General features: G+C 37.2%; 2 protein-coding genes across 2 annotated transcripts in view; one reads left to right on the forward strand and one right to left on the reverse strand.

Moving 5' to 3' along the window:
- The window catches only part of LOC311181478 (caspase-4-like), a gene marked incomplete at both ends in the record, with an annotated part of 37724 nt that extends 19240 nt beyond the window's left edge, over window positions 1-18484 (forward strand). Inside the window, 4 exons of the mRNA XM_084249946.1 lie at window positions 5547-5781; window positions 6837-6980; window positions 7647-7753; window positions 18386-18484. Coding sequence (XP_084106072.1) covers window positions 5547-5781; window positions 6837-6980; window positions 7647-7753; window positions 18386-18484 — 585 coding nt within the window. The remainder of the gene's footprint in view (window positions 1-5546; window positions 5782-6836; window positions 6981-7646; window positions 7754-18385) is intronic.
- On the reverse strand, window positions 15344-16398 carry LOC311181925 (protein DEK-like; the record flags this gene model as incomplete). The annotated part of the gene is given in 3 exon segments (XM_084250407.1): window positions 15344-15531; window positions 15534-15651; window positions 15654-16398. Coding segments are annotated over 3 exon segments (1047 nt in total). The 5' UTR covers window positions 16395-16398.
- Window positions 18485-22919: the final 4435 nt, after the last annotated feature.

The following is a 22919-nucleotide window of genomic DNA, read 5'->3' on the forward strand; positions in this document are numbered from 1 at the left end:
TCACTTTCACTGCTTGTAATTGGTCTGTTTAGGTTTAGTCTATAATTGCTCTATTTTTTCTTTATCTCACTTTGGATGATTATAAAGTTGTAGGAATTTGTCCAACTCTTCTAGATTGCTGAACTTGTTTGCATATAACTTGTTTTCATAGTCTCTGATTATTCTTTTGATTTCTGCTGTGTCTGTTTTGTTGTCTCCTCTTTCATTTATGATCCTATTTATTTGTGCTTTCTTCCATTTTCTCTTTGTGAGCCTGGCTACGGGTATGTCTATTTGTTTATTTTTTCAAAGAATCAACTTTCATTTTCATTGATCTTCTGGATTCTTTTCTTAACTTCAATTTCATTGATTTCTGCTTTGATTTTTACTATTTTCTTTCTTCATTCAACTTGCTTTTGGGTATTTTTTGTTGTTGTTGTTGTTGTTCTTTTTCCAGTTCTTTAAGATGGAGATTAATTTGTTCTTTTGATGTGAACCTGTATTGCTATATATTTTTCTCTTATAAATGTTTTTGCTGTGTCCCATATGTTCTGGAGAATTGTGTCCTCATTATCATTCATCTCAAGGCATTTTTTTTTAATTTCTTCTTTGATTTGCTCATTGATCCAATGGTCTTCCAGTAGTGTGAGTTTCAATCTCCATGAGGTTGGGGGATTTGTTGCCTTCTTTTCATGGTTTATTTCTAGTCTGATCCTTCATGGTCAGAGAAGATAGTTGGTATGATTCTGATCTTAGTGTGCCTGTTGATGTTTGTCTTCTGGCCCAGTATATGGTCAATCCTGGAGAATATCCATGTGCAATTGAGAAAAATGTGTATTCAGATTTTTTTGGGTGCAGTGTTCTATAGATGTCTGTTAATCCCATGAGGTCTAGGTCCTTGTTATGAGCTTTAGTGCCCTTGCTTATTTTTTGTCTCGTTGATCTATCTATTGTTGAGAGTGATGTATTGAAGTCTCCTATTACATACATATTTTCTCTAATGTCTATTTTCAGAGATAATAATAATTGTCTGATATATTTTGGTGTTCCTTCATTTGATGAGTATATGTTGATGAATGTTATATCTTCTTGGTGTATTGTCTCCTTAATCATAATGTAGTGACCATCTGTGTCTCTTTTTACCTTTTTTAGTTTGTAGTCGATTTTATCTGATATAAGTACAGCTGTTCCTGTCATCTTTTTTGGTCCATTTGCTTTAGGATTGTTTTCCATCCTTTTACTTTTAGTCTAATTTTATCTTTTGTAGTTAAATATGTTTCATGAAGACAGCAAAAGGTTGGGTTCTCTTTTTTTATCTAGCCTGCGATTCTGTCTTATTGATGAGTTTAGTCCATTTGCATTCAGAGTTACTATTGACACATTGGCATCTGTATTTGCCATTTTGTTTGTCTTTTTGTGATTTTATTCCTTGTTTTGTTCTTATTATTCATTCCTCTGTTGGTTTTGGTTTAGGATTTCTTATAATTTTTTTGGAGTAGGGGTTTAGTTGTAATGAAATTCTGGAGTTTCTGTTTGTCTGAAAAGGCCCTTGTTCTTTCTTCATAGAGGAAGGAAAGCTTTGCAGGATAAAGGATTCTTGGTTGGCATTTATTATATTGGAGTTTATTGACTATGTCCCTCCACTCTCTCCTTGCCCGTAGTGTTTCTTGGGGGAAGTCTGATGTCAGCCTGATTGGTTTTCCTTTGTATGTTATCTGTTTCTTCTCTCTTGTCAGCTTCACTATTTTTTCCTTGTCTTGGATCCTTGGGAGCTTTACTGTTATGTGTCTTGCTGTATTTTCCCTTTCATCATGGAAGTTTGATGTTCTCGCTTCTTGTATGTCTGTTTTCATCTCCTTGTAAGTTCTCTTTGATTATCTCCTTGAATATTTTCTCTGTTCCTATGTCTTTCTCCTCTCCTTCTGGGATTCCTGTAACTCTTATTTCCTTTCCTCATGGAGTCAGATAGTTCCTGAAGTCTTTCTTCATTCTTTTTTCTTTGTACTTCTCTTTCCTTTTCTGTTTTGGTTATTTTTACTACTGTGTCTTTGAGAATACAGATTTGTTCTTCCATTTCAACTATTCTGTTTTCATTATTTTTCCCAGACTTCTTTAGCTCCTCCATTAATCTTTGATTCTTCTGTGTTTCTTTTACTTCCTTCTTTAGGGACTCAATTACATTCATCTGATGATTAATTATTTTTCTCTTATCATTCTTTTCCTTTTCATCTTCTTTTAGTTTTTTAATCATGCAATTTTAAATTCTCTGAGAAGTCAGCTGAGAAGTTCTTCTGGATCATTGTTTTTGTGTTCTGGTGGTTGGTTTTCTTTTTGTTGTGTGTCTGTCCCCTAAGGGCTTGCTTGTTTGTTTATATTTTTTCTTCTCCATTTTGTCTTTTTTCTAATGTGTTCTAAGCATTGGAACACTGTGCCACTGGTACTGGTGGGCATCTATTCAGGGTGATCCTTATGGGATGTCAATAATTGGTAGTCAGACTGTATCCAGCACTATTGCACCAAAACTCCACAAGGGTAGTGGTATTGTAGATATGTTGATGGGTGCTGTCTCTTATGGTCTCCTCGCTCTGTATTTACTCCATTTTGGGGGGGTTGGTAGGAGCCCTAGCTTCCCACAGTGATGTAGGGGCTGCATTCTCGGAGTGCAGGTGCAATCCGCCCCAGCTTGGCCGGGTGTTTGGGGGCTCAATTCAGCTCCAAATCACTGGCTTGGGACCCACCAGAGCCCCACTGCCCTCTGCTTGCATGGTCCTGCCAGACTTCTTTGTTCATGGGGCACACCCTCTCTCCATTTCAGAGGGGAGTGGTGGAGTCCCTAGCTTCCCTTTGGAGTTGCACACTCTCAGTACCTGCAGTTCCCATCTCAGCCCTGCCAGGTGGGGCTCAGTTCAGTTCTAAATCACAGGCTTGGGACTAGTGGTAGCCCCATTCCCCTCCACATGTGCTCCTACTGACTTTTGTTTGTTTCACCTTCTGAGATTCTTAGATAGCTCAGTGTTTTTGCTTTGCTGCCAAACTTTATCTCCTTTTCTTTTCCTGGACAAAGTGTTTGGGTTTGTGAATGGGGGAGGGGAGAAAAGGTCCTGATTGATATCTCCTTTTCCTCCCTTACCCTGTGGCTCTTGCCCTCTCCCTGCTTCTTCTGGGTCACCAACTTTGTCTAAAACATCTGGGTCCTGCCAGGATCTTATTGCAATTTCTCCCCTTATTGTTTTTTTTTCTTTTTTTTTTTTTCCTGGAGAACTGACTGTTAGCTTTAGCATCCCTTCACTGGTATGTTGGTGACATCACCCCCTCAAATTGATTTTCACCATGCCATTGACCCCTTTTTCTTGATACCCATCCCCTTCCCACTTTTCTTCTGATAATCACTAGTAGGTCTTATAATCCAAAAGTTGAATTTTGTTTGTATAGTTCATTTATTTATTTTCTTTTTTAAAGAAGATTTATTTATGCATACAAGACCTGGGGTACAGGCCAGATGTGTGGGGGGTGAGGGGATTCACCAGAGACAGAGTGGGGAACAGAACTGGCAGACTGACTAAATACACTGCTGGGGGGAGCAGTGGGCCAGACGGGAGAGGTCTTCTGAGCCATGTGGGTTTCTCCCAGGCTGGCCAGGATCAAACCCGCACTGCAGAGGTTGTGGACAGCTTCACAGTGTGGCTCTCAATCACCTGCATCACCAGGGAGGCCCAATCTATTTATTTTCTCTATAAACCACTATGCCATCATAGTGTTTATTTTTTGTTTTCAAGTAATAACTTACTTTTCTCTGACATTTCACAGTTTCTACAAAACTTCATATTTCTTCAAAGTAATGGACATTTGATAAATCTTTGCACTAAAGAATGTGTAGCTAGAAAAACACTTCAATATAAATACAAGAGTTACTTTTCTCCTGAAAGAATCATAGTAAAGTCCAACCACACTTTTAATCAATAAAAAGCAATGAGGGCCTCCCTGGTGGCATAAGGGGTTAAGCACAGCACTGTGAAGCTATCTGCAGCCTCTGCAGCATGAGTTCGATACAAGCTGGCCAGGGAGCTACCCACATAGCACAGCAGACCTCTCCTGTCTTGCCAACTGCTCCCCTCAGCAGTATATTTCCTCAGGCTGCCTGTTCTGTTCACCACTCTGTCTCTGGTAAATCCTCTCACCCCCTGCACCTCTGGCCTGTACCCCAATTCTTGTATGCATAAGGAAATAATTCTTTTAAAAATAATAATAAAAATAAAAATAAAAACTAATGAGAGGGTAAAAAGTTACAAATATATTTAAACTTCATTCCCATAAGTACCTCAATCAACAGCTTTTTTTTAGATGTGTGTCTATAATGCCAACAAAATCTGCCTGCCATAAGTTCTTTTGAATGTTGGTTTGAGTTAAGAATGGCTTCTCACTGTCAGAAAACAATAGCTTTGGCACACTACTTCCTACCCAATCAAATCAAGCACCGCTAAGACCGTTACTACTTACAGCCTTGGGCAGCCAATGTAGAGATTCCTGGCCAAATCTGAGGTTTTCCCATTTGCTTATCTGGCACCTGCTAGCCTCACTGGGTCTCTCCAAGATCTGTTTTCACAATTTGGCTTCATCTGCTTACAGATGGGGAAAGAACAATCATGGTAACAACCTAGGGAGACTTGCAGCACCAAGTTACAAGATCAGGGAAGAGCTAGGGGTGGTGCCACTTTTCCCTGACACTCAGCAGTGGGGATCAGTGATTGCTTGCATTATTTTTTTCTGTAACAAGATGGTAATGCAAATCTTTATCTAGGAAGAGACCAATAACTCCACAGAGGGTTTTTTGGATGGGAAATATTTGGTTTCATCAAGTATATTCAGATTCTGACACTTTGTGAGACCCCTGACTGGTACCCAGACTTTTCTGAACACACCTCTCTCTACAGCTTTGCTGCAAAACATTCTACCAAATTTAGAATATGAAAAACATATTCTACCCAAAAGGAAGTATTCCAGGATAGTGCACAGAGTAGAACTGTGGTAATCCCTCATAGATTGGGGACCAGGGCGCAGAAGTTAGTGGGCCAAGAAAAAAATACTAATAGGAACTGAATCTGTTTAAAGAGTACTTTTGTTCTTTCTTTCAGAAAACAAATAGCAGGTAATAATTTTGCACTAATTAGGAGAATCTAGAGATTTTACCAAGTTGTTTATTTCTAAATTGGTCATATATAAATCAGAAAATATTTGAGAACAATATAGGTAACCAAATGCCTTGTAATATTACAGCTATATTAGAGTTACAAATTCCTAGTAAATATGAGAAATTATACAACACTGAGAATACATTTAATGACACTGAATTATACATTTACAAGTGGTTAAAAAGATATTGTTATGTATGAGATATTTTCACATTATCAGACAACAACAAAGTAACAAAATTTCAATTCCAAGTACCTTTATATACCACATGCTGTAAAGTGCCATGCACATTACATTTATTATTTCTTATGTTCAAAGCATGACTGCAGAAATGGTAGGAGTTATAGTCTGATGCTAAAAGGTTTACTCTCTTTTAGGGCATGGCCTTAGTGCTAAGAAGATTTGCGGCCTGCCGCGAGCACATAACTTCAGATAGCACATTCTTGGTGTTTATGTCTCATGGAATCCTGGATAAAATTTGTGGAACTATGCACAGTGATGAAAAGCCAGATGTCTTACCTTATGACACCATCTTCCAGATTTTCAATACCCGCAACTGCCTCTATCTAAAGGATAAACCCAAGGTCATCATCATCCAGGCCTGCAGAGGCGGTGAGTTCTAAGGGAGTCCAGAGGTCAGGGAGGTGTGTTGTGCAGGCTGAGGGGTGTACTGTGTATATGTGAAATACACAGTATTTATAGTGAAAAAGACCCTGTGCATCACCTCAGTTCAATTATACCCAATAGATTTCTTTGGAAAGAATCTTTAAAGGGAGACAATAGATAAAATGGGGATAGCTTAAATATAAATTTCAGATCCTCTCAGTATAGGATAACATGATGATGTTCATGTTAGTTCTAAATTATATTTTCATAGAATAATTAAAATTATGGCATTAAATAGCTTTAATGTCAATATTTGCTAATAACAATTTTATAGCTGACATGAGAAGTATTTCACATCATTGTGAGGGATCAAACTTTAATGCATAACTAAGTGAAAGAAGCCAAACCCCAAAGTCTCCATTTATGTGGATTTAGATAAAAAGAAAATGGATAGGACAAAAGTAGGCTAATGACTGCTAGAAGTGGTGGATGGGAGAGATTTTCTATATTTGGAGGTTTATCAAATTTAGTTAAATGTACAACTAAAAAGGGTGAATATTATTGTATGTAAAGACTACCTCGGCAAACCAAATCAAATCATCATGGCATTGCTTTCTACTATAAATATTGCACTTCAAATATCAATATAATTATATCAGCTGGAAAATGGCTTAGAAGGAAACAGCAGCAATGGAAAAAGAAAGGGAATGCAGAGATTGTTTTTAGCTGTGGCAGACTAGAGCAACAAACTTTGGCTTCACTTGTACTGTGGTTATTTTACTGTCATTAAACCCAAGCTGCTTACGTAGCAACATTCAATAGTAGACTTTAACATCCTTACTGGCCCTGATCAGGAGGTACCTTCCAGGCCCAAGTGGTAGTTGTTGTTCATTGTTCATAACCATTTAGATGTGAGAAGAAATAAATTGCTATTGGGCCAATTTTGTTTGTATTATGTGTGGACCTTCATTAAAGAGTCAGATTTATTTAGTTATCAAATGATTGCTAAAAGGGGATGAGTGTTAAAAAGATAACAGTATTGTTATATTGTGTCCCCTCAGGGAACAGTGGGATGCTGTATGTCCGTGACCTTCCAGCCATGTCAGAAGATGGCTCTATTTGGTCTCTAGAAGGCCTAACAGATGATGGCGTCCACAAGACCCACGTGGAAAAGGATTTTGTGGCTTTCTGCTCCTCAACCCCACGTATATGTCTTTCATTTGTAGGCAAAAATGGGTGGGAATGAGGCCTGCTCACTGTCCTAGGAAAGAACACAAGCTAAAAGTCTTTGCAAGGCATTTTTGAGGGAATGGGGAGAAGTCTTCTTTTGTAGTTTCTGTATGGTTACCCAGCTTTGTTCTGGAAGGCAAAACTCAAGATACTGGTCTTCCATATCCTCTGCATAGGTAGCGCAGTCAGTAAGCCTGCATCTGAATTGGGTAGTGACCTCCTTTTAAGAATGTGTATCTTTAAAACTTGGTAACTAAGGAATGTAGATATAAAATATTGCCAAAAGATCATCAAATAAATAGCAGCAACTGGTAATGTGAGATTATAATCTAAGGAGTAGTAAAGAGCTTTACAGGATCAATTTCAAAACCCATCATATTTAAAGTGAGACAATTTAAAAAATAAGACAGATTGGTACAGAGAAGAGAATTCCCAGGCTTGCACAAAGGCAGGCAGACTTTCTAAAGTACTCAAGCAAAAGTTATAAGTTAGTTATATATTCTTTTATATATTCTTTATACACATGTATACATTTACATATATAGCTGAGTATTCACTTTCTTACTTATTTACAATCTATGGCTTTTTTTTTTTAAACATGAAAGCTGTAACTCAAGATGCATCATTTCCTTTATGAACAGATAATGTTTCTTGGAGAAGTGCAAGTGGTTCTCTCTTCATCAATCAACTCATAAATTATGTTCAAAACTATTCTTGGTGTTGTCATCTAATAGAAATATTTTTGAAGGTAAGTACCAAATTATTGGCTTCATTTCATTCATATAAGCCAAAACAAATGTATACAATTACTCACCTGCATATTGATAAGATATTAATGACATGGTGACATACTTTGCTTTTTTTTTGATTTATTACTTTTATTGACAAGGTTTATAAGAACAAATTATGTACTTAAAATCATAGGCCAATTTCTAGTTCTTTCTTAGTTGCTTAGTCTGTAATATAACTCTAAGGTCTTAACCTGAAATCAAGAAACAAGTCAAACCTGTGAAAATTTCTAACAGTCAACATTTATCTCATTTTTGTATTTCTGTTCTATGATGCAAAGATATTTTAAGCACCCAACTGGTTTATCAAAAGCCTAATATTCTCATAAGCTGCATGTTTTATTTTAAAATTCAGATTATTTAATAAACTGATTAAGACAATGTAAAAGACAGAATTATGCTCAGGAAGGAGTGGTCCATCCGTATGCTGATCACCTAGAGTCCTGATTGGCCGTAATTTAAACCCCAACAGCCCCAATTCCAGAAACACATTAAATTTCTTCAATGTTACAAGTATATTATCATTTTTAAGAAATATTTTGTCAGAGACACCCATTATTGCCCACATATCTTCTGCAATTACACTGGCTACTTTTATCATTACAAAGGTGGCCAAGTTTTCTATAAACATCAGCATTTTACATGGGTAAAAGCAGTTAATAAAAATCAATTCACTTCTCATAAGCCAAATGTGCTTATATTTAATCCCACTCCAAAAACATGTACTTTTTGATGTGTTGATTTTAGTCTACCTTAAATGCAAAATGTTATCTACAGACAATGTTGCAGAGTTAATCACTAAAACTATAGATTGACACTTTCGAAGCAAAGCAGAGAAATGTTCTGTCAGTGTTTCCTTCACTGAATCCTGACTTTTGCTGCTCTGTCTGTCACACCTTCTGGCTGAACACTGATATGTCATGGTTTATAACTGTAAAGGTATCCTAGCTGTGAGTTTAAAAATTGATCTGCACAAAATAAATTAAAAAACTTTATATACAACAAATTTGTTTTTAAAAATACAAAAATAACATCTGTCACTTTTGACATGCTGACAATTTGACATATATACACATGCAGGAGAAAAGTTCCAATTTAGTCATCTGGGCAGCTGAAGCCTAGCTATTTTAAACATGATGAACACACCGCCTTGTGTATTCAAAATATTTCATATACTAAATACTGCGATAATCTCTGCATGTATAAATGCCAAGTTACAATAGTTTGTGTACTACTTGATTAAAAATATGTCTTTAGCTAATATTAAGTGCACTAAAAACTACAACAGTTCAATAATCTATGACCTTATATAAAGAAATCTGAAATGTACAAAATATGACTATAAAAGCAAGGAACAATTACTGCCATGCAAAATTTTAAACTAAAAACTGCATAGATAAGCAATTTTAAAAGGCAAACTCAAATTTACATAACACTCAAGATAAAAAAGGTCCCCAGTAAGCTCAACCAACACAATGCTTGCAAAGATTTAAAAAAAGGAAATACGATTTTGCAGCAGGGACCTTTCTTGCTGGAGACTGTGTGAACCCAGCAGAAGGCTCACCTAGGAGACAGAGGTAAGCTGGGAGGCTTGCCCATGCTGGGCGCCTTCTAGCCTGCAGTTCCAGCCCAGAGGGGAGCAGCACCCACCGCTGGGGCAGACCGGGCGTGCAGGGGAGCACATTCCCGCATCGCCATTTTGCAGCAGGTACCTTTCTTGCTGGAGACTGTGTGAACACAGCAGAAGGCTCACGGAGGAGACAGAGGTAAGCTGGGAGGCTTGCCCATGCCGGGCACCTTCTAGCCTGCAGTTCCAGCCCAGAGGAGAGCAGCAACCACCGCTGGGGCAGACCAGGCGTGCAGGGGAGCGCGTCCCCTGCACTGGAATTTTGCAGCAGGGACCTTTCTTGCTGGAGACTGTGTGAACCCAGCAGAAGGCTCACCGAGGAGACAGAGGGACCTTTCTTTGCTGGAGATTTGTGAACCCAGCAGAAGTTCCCCAGAGGAGCCAGTGGTGAGCTGGGAAGGTCGCCCAAGATGCCGGCCAGTACCAGCAACACAGTGTCACAAGGAATACGGCAAATTAGAAAACAGGCAGTAGGGAGTAGAAAAACCACATGCAACCCAGCAACTCCTCAGCAAAAAAGCACACCGCAAAAAGAAAACCATCTACCAGATTGCAACGACAGTAACTTGGAAGAACTTCTGAGCCTTCCAGATAGAGAATTTAAAATTGCTGTGATTAGAAAACTGACAGAAGTCATAAAGGAAAACAATGATAAGGGGAAAATAATTAATGACCAGAAGAATGAAATTGAGTCCCTAAAGAGGGAAGTAAAAGAAATGCAGGAGATCAAAGAATTAATGGAGACGCTAAAGAACTCTGGGAAAAGCAATGAAAGCAGAATAGATGAAATGGAAGAACAAATAAGTACTCTTGAAGACACAGAAATAAAAAGAACTAAAACAGAAAAGGAAGGAGAAGTACGAAGGAAAAAGACTGAAGAAAGACTTCGGGAACTATCTGACTCCATGAGGAAAGGAAATATAAGAGTTATAGGAATCCCAGAGGGAGAGGAGAGAGATGTAGGAACAGAGAAAATATTCCAGGAGATAATTGAAGAGAATTTCCCAAATGTGAAGAAGGAGCTGAAAATTGATATACAAGAAGCAAGAAGAACACCAAACTTCCATGACGAAAGGAAAAATACAGCAAGACACATAATAGTAAATCTCCCAAGAATCCAGGACAAGGAAAAAATAATGAAACTAACAAGAGGGAAGAAACAGATAACATTCAAAGGGAAACCAATCAGACTGACATCAGACTTCTCTGAAGAAACACTACGGGCAAGGAGAGAGTGGAGGGACATAGTCAACAGACTGCAAGAAAACAGATGCCAACCAAGAATACTATATCCCGCAAAGCTCTCCTTCCTCTTTGAAGGAAGAATAAGGACCTTCCCAGACAAACAGAAACTCTGAAATTTTATTACAACTAAACCCCCACTCCAAAAAATACTACAAGGAATCCTAAAGCCAGAACCTCAGAGGGACGAATAACAACAAAAGAAGGCCAAAGAAAGTTATTAAAAGGATAAATAGATAAAATCAAAGGAAAGACAAACACAATGGCAAATACAGATGCTAACATATCAATACTAACTCTAAATGTAAATGGACTAAACTCTCCAATAAAAGACACAGAGTTGCAGGCTGCATTAAGAAACAAAACCCAACCTTTTGCTGTCTCCAAGAAACACATTTAGCTGCAAAAGATAAAAATAGACTCAAAGTTAAAGGATGGAAAACAATTCTACAAGCAAATGGACCAAAAAAGAAGGCAGGAACAGCTATACTCTTATCAGATAAAACAGATTTCAAACTTAAAAAGATAAAAAGAGACCCCAGTGGTCATTACATTATGATCAAGGGGACAATACTTCAAGAAGAAATAACACTCATTAACATATATTCACCAAACGAAGGAGCACCAAAATATATCAGACAACTATTGGCATCTCTGAACAGACATCAGAGAAAACACATACATAGTGGGAGACTTCAACACACCACTATCAACAATGGATAGATCAACAAGACAAAAAATAAGTAAAGACACTAAAGCTCTAAATAAGGATCTAGAGTGCTTGGGCTTAACAGACATATATAGAACACTAAACCCAAAAAAATCTGAGTATACATTTTTCTCAAGCACACATGGATCATTCTCTAGGATCGATCATATACTGGGGATCAAGACAAACATCAACAGATACACCAAGATTGAAATCATACCAACCATCTTTTCTGACCATGAAGGCATCAAACTAGAAATAAACCATAATAAGAAGGCAAGGTACTCTCCTACCTCGTGGAGATTGAAACCCACACTACTGGAAGTCCACTGGACTAACGAGAAGATAAAAGAAGAAATTAAAAAATTCTTTGAATTGAACGACAAGGAGGACACCAATTTCCTAAATGTATGGGATGCAGCAAAAGCAGTAATAAGAGGAAAATATATAGCAATAGATGCTCACATCAAGAAACAAGAAAGAACTCAAAGAAACAACCTAATCTCGAAGCTCAAAGATCTAGAAAAAGAACAACAAAAAAACCCCAAAACCAGTAGAAGAAAAGAAATAATAAAGCCAAAGCAGAAATAAATGAAATCGAAACTAAAAAAACAGTCCAAAAGATCAATGAAACCAAGAGCTGGTTCTTTGAAAAAATAAATGAAATAGATAAACCCCTAGCCAGGCTCAAAAGGGCAAAAAGGGAGAAAGCACAAATAAATAGGATAATAAATGAAAGAGGAGAAATCACAACGGACACAGCAGAAATCAAAAGAATAATTAATAACTACTATGAACAGTTATATGGAAACAAGTTCAACAATCTAGAGGAGATGGACAAATTCCTATAATTCTACAATCACCCAAAGCTAAATAAAGAAGAAATAGAACACCTAAACAGACCAATTACAATTAGCGAAATTGAAATGGTAATCAAAAACCTCCCCAAAAACAAAAGCCCAGGACCTGATGGATTTACAAATGAATTCTACCAAACATTCAGAGACGAATTGGTGCCTATCCTTCACAAACTCTTCCAAAAAATTGAGAAGGAAGGTATAATACCTAACACGTTTTATGAAGCCAACATTACAATAATACAAAAACCGAACAAGGACAACACAAAAAAAGAAAACTATAGGCCAATCTCCCTAATGAACACTGATGCAAAAATCCTCAATAAAATTTTAGCTATCAGAATCCAACAGTGTATCCATAAGGTAATTCACCACGACCAAGTAGGATTCATTCCAGGGACACAAGGATGGTTCAACATCCGAAAATCAATCAACGTTATCCAACACATCAACAAAAAGAAATATAAAAACCATATGATAATATCAATAGATGCTGAGAAAGCTTTCGACAAAGTGCAACACCCATTCATGATAAAAGCCCTTGAAATTCTTGGGATACAAGGAACGTACCTCAACATCATAAAGGCCATATATGACAAGCCAACAGCCAGTATCATTCTCAATGGTGAAAAGCTGAAAGCAATTCCATTAAGATCGGGAACAAGACAAGGATGTCCACTTTCACCACTGCTTTTCAATATAATACTGGAAGTCCTAGCCAGAGCAATAAGACAAGAGAAAGACATCCAAGGAATCCAAATAGGAAAAGAAGAAGTCAAACTATCACTCTTTGCAGATGATATGATAATATACATAGAGAACCCCAAAAACTCCACAGAAAAACTAATTCAACTCATCAATCAGTACAGTAAAGTGGCAGGATACAAAATCAACACGCAAAAGTCAGTAGCCTTCGTATATACAAACAATAAATCTAAGAAGAAGAAATCAAAAAAAACATCCCTTTTATTATTGAAACAAAAAAAAAATCAAATATTTGGGAATAAATCTAACAAAAGAGGTAAAGGACCTATACAAAGAAAACTATAAAACACTGTTAAAAGAAATAGAAGAAGACACAAAGAAATGGAAAGACATCCCCTGCTCATGGATTGGGAGAATAAACATTATTAAAATGGCCATCCTACCAAAAGCAATATACAGATTCAATGCTATTCCAATCAAAATTTCAATGTCATTCTTCAAAGAAATAGAACAATTATTGATGAAATTCATATGGAATCACAAAAAACCCCGAATAGCCAAAGCTCTCCTGAAAAAAAAAGAAGGGAATGGAGGCATCACACTCCCAGACTTCAAACTCTACTACAAAGCCACAATCATCAAAACTGCATGGTATTGGAACAAGAACAGACATACAGACCAATGGAATCGAATAGAAAATCCAGAAATAAACCCACGATTTATGGTCAACTAATATTTGACAAAGGAGCAAAGACTATGCATTGGAGCAAAGAAAGTTTGTTCAATAAATGGTGCTGGGAAAACTGGGTCTCTACATGCAAAAGAATGAAGCTTGGCCTCCCCGGTGGCGCAGCGGTTGAGCGCTGGGTTGAGAAGCTGACCGCAGCCTCTGCGGCACCTGTTCGATCCCTGGCTGCTCCCCGGCCACCGGAGGAGGGTCCCACATGGCGCGCAGACCTCTCCTGCCACCCGCTGCTTCCCTCAGCAGTGTGCTTCGGTCCTTCTGCCTGCTCTGCTCCCCACTCTCGCTCTGGTGAATTCTCTCACCCTCCTGTGCTTCTGACTGTACCCAGTGCTTGTATAAATAAATAAATAAATCTTTAAAAAAGGAAAAAAAAAAGAAAAATCTTACTTATTTAAAAAAAAAAAAAAAGAATGAAGCTTGACCACTACCTCACACCATATACAAAAATCAACTCAAAATGGATTAAAGAACTAGACATAAGACCTGAAACCATAAAATACATAGAAGGAAATATAGGCGAAACACTACGTGATTTGCATATCAAAGACATCTTACAGACACATCACCCAAAGCAGTGATAGTGAAGGCAAAGATAAACAGCTGGGACTACATCAAATTAAAGAGCTTCTGCACAGCAAAAGAGACAATAACAAAAACAAAGAGAAACCCCACCAACTGGGAGAAAATTTTTGCACACAACACTAATGATAAAGGACTGAATACAAAAATCTGCAAAGAGCTGATGAGACTCAACAAAAACAAAGAAAAAAATCCAGTAAAAAAATGGACAGAGGAGCTAAAAAGAAACTTCTCTGAAGAGGAAATGCGAATGGCCAACAGGCATATGAAAAAATGTTCAACATCACTTGCAATCAGGGAAATGCAAATCAAAACTACCATGAGATACCATCTTACACCAGTGAGAATGGCACATATTAAAAAAAACTAGCAACAACAAATGTTGGCGAGGTTGTGGAGAAAAAGGAACTCTTCTGCACTGTTGGTGGGAGTGCAAACTGGTCCAACCACTATGGAGAGCTGTGTGGAGATTTCTGGACCTACTAAACATAGAGCTTCCACAGGATCCAGCAATTCCACTCCTAGGTATTTACCCAAAGAACACAGAAACATCAATTCCAAAGAACACCTGCACCCCTATGTTTATAGCAGCACTATTTACAATAGCTAAGCTTTGGAAACAGCCCAAATGCCCAAAAATAGATGACTGGATCAAGAAGATGTGGTACATATATACCATGGAATATTACTCAGCATTCAACAAAAGATAAACACATGCAATTTGCAGCTACATGGATGGCGCTGGAAGGGATCATGCTCAGTGAAATAAGCCAAAAAGAAAAAGAAAAATACCGGATGGTCTCACTCATAGCAGGAATCTAGAATACTTAAATAAGGGACCAGGAAAATGAATAACTATAAGAAATTGAAAATCAAAATCAACAAAAACTATGAACCAGAGACACTTTTTGGGGGGTGGGGGGCGGGAGGGGAGGGATTGGGGTCAGAATGGGGGGATTGCAATTGTATGGGGACTATAAAAATAAAATTTATTAATTAAAAAAATAAAGGAAATACATTCTCTCTGCTGGTATAATGGTATAAATCAGATCCTTAAATTCACGGAACAGTCATCTATCCTCTCTCTCAAGAAATTAGCTCTTTAACAGTTGTTTTTATGAAATCTTTTCTTTCAGTTAAATCATAGGCAGGATAATTTTCATAAACCTCTTTGCAAATCTGCTTCATTGTGACTTCCTCCAAGTTAGCATTGGCCAGTAATTTCTTTACTGTTTCTTTCAACTCTTCTTCTGTAGGAGGTTTCTTCAATTTTTAATTAAAGGCTCATCATCTGAACTATCCTCAGATTCACTTTCTTTTTTGGAACTGTTTTGATTCTTCTTGGTGGTGCTGCTCTCCGCCTTCTTTACATTAGCAGTTTTTACAGATTTTTTTTACTTTTTGGAGTGGCTTTCTGTTTAGGTGTCTCCTTTTTAGATGTCTTTTTTGGTGGCTCCTCTTCACTTTCTTTATCTTCATCATCTGAAGACTCTTCCTTGGTTTTCTCTTCATCTTCATCACTGCTAGATTCATCTGACAAAATTTCAGGACATTTGGTTCGTTTAGTTTTCCTTGCCATTCCAGAACTGTTCCATTCCTTTTTGTTGCTTTTGCTAGAAGTTTTTTTAGATTTTGGTAATGGTTTGCCAGAAGGGTTTGGATGCATTAAGAATTTCAAGATCCTCTTCACCAATTCACTATTTACACCTGATCGCTCCAAATCAAGAACTTCGCAGATGCTCTTTAACATGGCATTTCTAAATTTTTTCAACATTTCTTCCTTCTTTTTATACTGGATACTTCCTTTTTCAAATGGAAAGCCACTGAACTGACCCACATTCTTCTTTAATGAGGACACTGTGCCCGATCTGTTGTAAAGCAGTTTATGCAGATTTCTAAGTTCATCTGTTTTCTTTTTACTGAGAAAGAAATGTATCCTTTCAATTTCACAAAGTTTTTGCCCCTTTCCTTGGGCAATTGTAAATGGCTCTCTCTGTAAAGAAGAGACTTGCATTGTCAACCTTTCTACTTTCTTCTTTTCCCTCTTGCCTTCCACAATGAGACTCTTTTCTTTTTCTTCCTCCTCATCGTCCTCCTCCTTGTCGTCATCCTCACTTTCCTCTTTGGGGTCCGGCATTTCGGGCTCCTTCTCGGCCTCGGCCACGGGGCCAGCGGCGGACATGCTGGGGCCCGAGGAAGCTCCGCGAGAAGAAGCCCGTGGGCAGCTCTCCGTGACGCCGCGCCACGCCCGCCGCCGGAGTCAACAAGATTTCAAAATCTACTTTGCTTTTTAATTATTTCCAAAGTATTAACCTCTGGTAGGCAAAGAAAATTAATGCACACTGAAATTCTGTATTCAAGATATATGAGATGAGGAAGCAAAAGAAATGGAGAATACAGATGTTATATAGAAAATTATCTGTAAAAGCTTGTTGGAATAGGGTACTTTGTGTGTGTTTTTGACTAGTCTACATTGTCCTTATTGATCTGTGAGACATGGGAGGGAGAAGGCCATGAGGGTATGCTAAGGGAGAAGGCCATGAGGGTATGCTAAGGAACGAGAGGATCATGCCCTGATACGGATTAAAGGAGTGAATGCCAAGTTTAAGAACTCTAGTGCATCATAAACCTTGAGGGCAACTTTCTAGTTACTATGTAGGATCATAGACTCATGCTTCCAACAAAGACAGCCTAACAAAGACGACATTTACTCACCAGTCTAATACAAACTGAAGGACAAGAACAGACCAGGAGGTACATTAAGCAACAGTTTTCTTGTATGCATGGATAAATAAATCTTTTTAAAAAAAAAAGTAAAACATAACTAAAATAGCCCTATATAAATTATACCAAATAAATTTGCACTTAAAAACATTCCCACAAAAAAATTCTAGGTCCAGATGAACTGAGTTGTGAAACTGAATAAACATTTAAGAAAGAAGTGATATCAGCTCTGTATATACTCATCCAAATAATTAAAAATTAGGAAATATCTCATAACTCATTTTTGGGGGTCAGTCTTTTGCTGCTAATGATATCTAATAAAAACATTAAAAGGGTGACAAAATACAAAATATTCCTCATGAACACAGATGCAAAATTCCTGACAAAGATTTATCAAACAAATTCAACAATATAAATCAAAATGACTTAGTTTATCCCAGCAATACTTATTTGCTTAACATTTCAAAAAATCAGTCCCTGTAATTCCTCATAATCACAAATGAGAGGGGGAGATGAGGTGACTGAGGGAAATTCATATGACCATTTTATGGCCGCATAACAAGCATTTACCAAAACCTAACATTCCTTCCTTATAAATGACTCTCAGCAATCTACAAGAACAACTTTTTTTTTTTGATAAAAATGTCTAAAAAAGCATGATAATAAACAAGTTTGATAGCAAAAGACTGAATGTTTATCATTTAATATCAGGAATGAGACATCACTACACTTAAGTATCTTCTTAAAAAATGGAAATATAGACTTGAGATTCGGGTTTAATGAGATGTTCCATAGTTATCCCCTAGCACAGATTCTGGCACATGGCAAGATTAAAGCTGGTGGCAGTCCACACAATGACAAGGAGAGTGGCTACACAGGAAAAACAGGACCAAGATGTAGGGATAAAGCAAACCCAAGAAAATGTTAGCAACTTGAGGGCTACATACTGTTCACTTACTAGTTATTCACGTTTTCTGTGTGGTTGAAAAATATACTTAGGCACAAGCCACATAATGACATTTCAGTCAGCATCAATCTTGACAATATAATTTTCCACTGTACTTGACTTAGTCTCTTACTTTGTTAATCACGGCCCCAAACTTATAAAATCCAACACTAAGGGTGCATCCGCACAATAACAAATTTGCTTAATGATACATTTCTCAGAATATATCCCATTTGTTAAGTGACACATGGCTGGGAAGTCCAGAAATAGATTCAAACATGTAGAGACAACTAATTTGAGGGTAACATTTATGCATTCAATTCAGTGGAGAAAAGAATGTTTTCAACAAGGGGTTCAAGGACATTGCATAAACACATGTAAAAATAAACTATTTGTTAAAGCAGTGGACTCTGTTTATGTACAAGGAATTGAACCCAGAACTGTCTTTTTATTTTCAGGTTCAAAAATCATTTGAGGAACCAGAGTTTAAAGTCCAAATGCCCACAATTGAAAGATCAACTATGACCAGACATTTTTACCTCTTCCCAGGCAACTAAAATTATTAACTACCTACAGATGTTAGCAAATCAGGGAAAGGACTAGTGTTTAAGAGAGAGTAGCACAGGCTGTGCCCTCAGTGGGCAACATTCTATTTCCTATTTGTTGTTTTGTTTCTCTCTCCTTCTAATATCTATCAAAAAATGTGTTTTAGTCATAGATGGAAACTGGTATTAGTATTGCCTTATGCCATAAATTATTCAAAAATGAGATAAATTGTACAATTATGCCTACACCATACACAGTTTTATAACAGAACAAACCTGCTGGTATTTAGTCCAGAAGGCATAACAAGCAAAATATAATGGTCTCACTCAGCTGAGGAGAGACAGATCAGAATTTAGGAATATTGAGTTAATTTACTAAAAACAGAGCTAAAAGTATATAATAGAGAAAGGAGAGTTGATGTAACAACTGATGTTGAGAAAATTGGACAGCCATGTGCAAAATAATGAAACTAGACAATTGTCTTATATGATAGAGAAAAATGATTTCAAAATAGATGGAAGACTTGAAGGTAAGACTGGCAACCATGAAAGACACAGAAGAAACAGTGAAACACACTAACTTTGGTCTCAGTGATATCTTTTGGCATTTAACTCCAACAACGAGGGAAACAAAAGCAAAAGTAAACAAATGGGACTACATGAAATTAAAAAGTTTCTGCACAGCCAAGGAAACTATTTTTAAAACAGAAAGATAAATAATGATGATGTCACTAATATATGGGTATATAAAGTAACTAAATTAATAGTCAGATAAAGACAAGCTTAAAAACTAACCCTTGATAGCTGACCACTGAAGTGAGACATCGGGAGGAAGGGGTGGGGAGGGAAAGAACAAAGAGGGAAGGAAGGACAATGGTCTGTGGTGGTAGAATATGATGAGTTGTGGTGTGTGCACTATGGTGGTAAAACTGATGGTGGTGCCCCAAGATTACCTCATTAAAAATATTTTTTAAAAAAAAGACATCCTAGCAAATGGGAGAAAATATTTGTACATCATACTTCCGACAAGGGGCTAAGATAATATCTAAGATCAAAAAAAAAGAAAAATAAATCTCATACAACTCAACAATATAACAAATTAACACACACCCAATATGTGCACTTCTCTAGAGAAAACATACAGATGGCACACAGGCACATGAAAATGCTCATCACTTATCAGGGAATTGTAAATAAAAACCTCAATGAGATTCCACCTCATACCAGAGAGAATAGCCCATTTCAAAAAGGTAGACCTAGTGTTGGTGAGGGTGAAGAGAGAAACTAACCCTCTTACATAACTCTTGGTGGGGATGTAGACTGATCCAGCTCCTATGGAAAACAGTATGAAGATTTCTCAAAATATTAAAAATAGATCTACATTATGATCCAGCAAATTCACTCCTTGGTATCTGTCTGAAGAATACAAAAACACTAATTCAAAGAGAGACATGCACTCCTGTGTTCATTGCAGCACTATTTATAATAGCCAAGCTATGGAAACAATCTAAGTGCCTAAGGACAAGTGGATTAGGAAGATGTGGTATATTTACATAATGGAATATCACAAAGCTATAATAAAAGATGAAATCTTATCATTTGTGAAAATGGGATTACGCTAAATGAAATATGAAAGAAGGAGAAAGATAAATACACAAATTCTGGATAATTTCACTGATTTGGTTAGAAAAGGACAGACAAAATCCAACCCAAATAAATCCTTGAAATCTATTATCCATTTTGAGTTCATTTTGGTGTATGGTGTGAGGTAGTAGTCATTTTCATTCTTTTGCATGTGGCTGTCCAGTCTTCCCAACACCACTTATTGAAGGGGCTTTGCATATATATATATATATTCTTTGTAGTGTATATTCTTTGTCATAGATTAGTTGATCATATGTGTGTGGCTTGACATAAGCCTCAGAAACATCTTTGAGACTCATCTCCTTTGATTAAGAGGATTAAGAGGATTTAGAAGATTAAGATAGTCAAAATATAGAAGCAACCTGAATGCCCCCAAATAGACAAATGGGTCAAAAAGTTGTGGTATATTTATATAATGGAATACTACTTGGCCATCAAAAAAGATAAATTCATGCACTTGTGGCAGCATAAGCAAAGGAGAAGATTAAGAGCTGGGACTACAACCACCTATAAAAGCTTCTGTACAGACAAAAAGTAACCGAAACAAAAAGAAATCCTACAGAATAGGAGAAAATATCTGCACAGCATACAATGGATAAAGGACTGAGATCAAAGTTCTACAGAGAGCTTACACAACTCAACAAAAACAAAGCAAACAACCCAGTCAAAAGTTGGGCAAAAGAAAAAGATGCTTTTCAAAGAGGAAATGCAAATTGCTAACAGGTATATTAAAAAAAAAAAGTTCAACTTCACTTATTATAAAATAAATGCAAATCAAAAACCACAATAAGATACTACCTCACACCAGTGAGACTGGCCCATATTAAAAACAAGCAAAAAAAAAAAAAAAAACTGGAAACAACAAATGCTGGCCAGGATGTGGAGAAAATGGAATTTTCTTATACTGCTGGTGGAATGTAAACTGGTCCAACCATTATGGAAATCTGTGTGAAGTTTCCTCAGAACACTTAAAGTGGTTCTACTATATGATCCAATGATTTCACTCCTAGGAATTTACCCAAAGAAAATCAAAAGTAAACTTTTATCCTTAAGTTTATTGCAGCACTATTTACACTAGCCAAAATATGGTAACAAACTAAATGCCCCAAAACAGACAAATGGGTCAAAAAGTTGTGGTATATTTATACAATGGAATACTACTTGGCCATCAAAAAGATAAATCTATGCAATTGTGGCAACATAGATGGAGATGGAAGGGATTATATTAAGTGAAATAAATCAGAAGGAAAAAGGTAAATATCAGATGGTTTCAGTTATATGTGGAATGTAAAGAAACCGAACAAAAGGTCAAGAAAAGGACAAAATTTGCATGCTGACCATAGATCTGAGGGCATATGGCCCAGGAGCGAGCGAGAGGTTTATAACATGGAGGGTTAGTGATGGTTCATGGGTGATGTGGTGGTGTGAAAACTACAAAGACTACATCTGAAGGGAGAAATTAATTAGTGTATAAAAATGAAGAACAATGTAAGAAAATAAATCTAGGAAATTTTTCTTTTTAAAATTGAGGGATGTTGAGGCAGCTGAAATATAAAGGCCTAATCTATAGAAGTAAGGTAACTATAGAAAGAACTCCAGATAGCCACACAGGTATAGGAATGTATGTCTCTTTAAGCTCTTGGCAGATACCAATCTCTAGTTTCATAGGATGACCAGGAATCCAGGAAAAGGATTAGGCATTTCAAAAGGACATGTCACTGTAATAGTAAAAGTCTGTATCTGTCAAAACTGACTCATGCTTCAGTGGTCATCAATGTGAAATAAAATCCTCACTGCACTACCGCTTTTGTTTCTCATTTTCCTGCACCCATCCCAACCATCAGAAACCATGAAGTTGGCCATCTGTGACTGCAATCTGATTGCAAAATCCCTCCCCTTTCTCTTTGCTTTTCATTCAATTCCCTTGTAGTCCTGTGGGCACACCTATAACACATTTTGAGGTGTTTAGCACCTGGGTTCTGCTGTGATAGGAAACATGGGTCAGTTCCACTTGTCGACTTGCTGGTCTTTTTCAGAGCCAGGTTGGTGACAACTGTTCAATGTCATATACAAACCGTCTTTACTAGGAGAGCACAAGAGAAGACCCATGGACAGATACTCCATTGCCAGAAATCAAATTTCCTCAAAAAAAAAAAATGTTCATAAAAGTACTGATAGCGAAGGCAGCATTTCCAGTCCAAATGGGTAGGAAGAAACTCACTGCCTGAGAAGTGGACGTGTGAGGTCAGCACAGCACAGTGATACACCACACAGTGATACACCACAGCTCCACACCACTCAGAGCTGGGAAATAGACATTAGTTTTGCTGACGGTGTGTTTTCCTCATGATTACAGTCATAAACAATGAAGTATTATCTTCCAGAAAACCTGGGAGGGTTCCAAACTGGTTATCTTGTGTCAAATTCCTAAAATTGCTAGCACAGGTTATGTGGGTGCCAGGAACTAAAGCCAAAACACTTACTGGATTTTTCAGGTTTGTTTTGATTTGGTAAGCATTTTATTAAGTAAAAATAAAACTTTATGAGTAAGTTTTTTGTTTTGTTTTTTTTCCATCTTTTAACTTGTTGGTCCTTGAGGGGAAAAAAAGAAAAAAAAAAAAACAACAACAACACTGTGGGTTGACGCCAGGAACAGTAGGTGAAGGTTATCAATGGCTTTCTTTATAAAGAAGGTGTATCATGTTGACAGGAAGTTTATATCTGTCTGCAAGATAGCAGAGGTTGGGTCAGGACTCCATATGTGATCAGATAGTTTCTTTGAACTGCACTTTGATGATGGAAT

Source organism: Talpa europaea (assembly GCF_964194135.1).
Source record: "Talpa europaea genome assembly, chromosome: 12".
NCBI classification, from domain to species: Eukaryota; Metazoa; Chordata; class Mammalia; order Eulipotyphla; family Talpidae; genus Talpa; species Talpa europaea.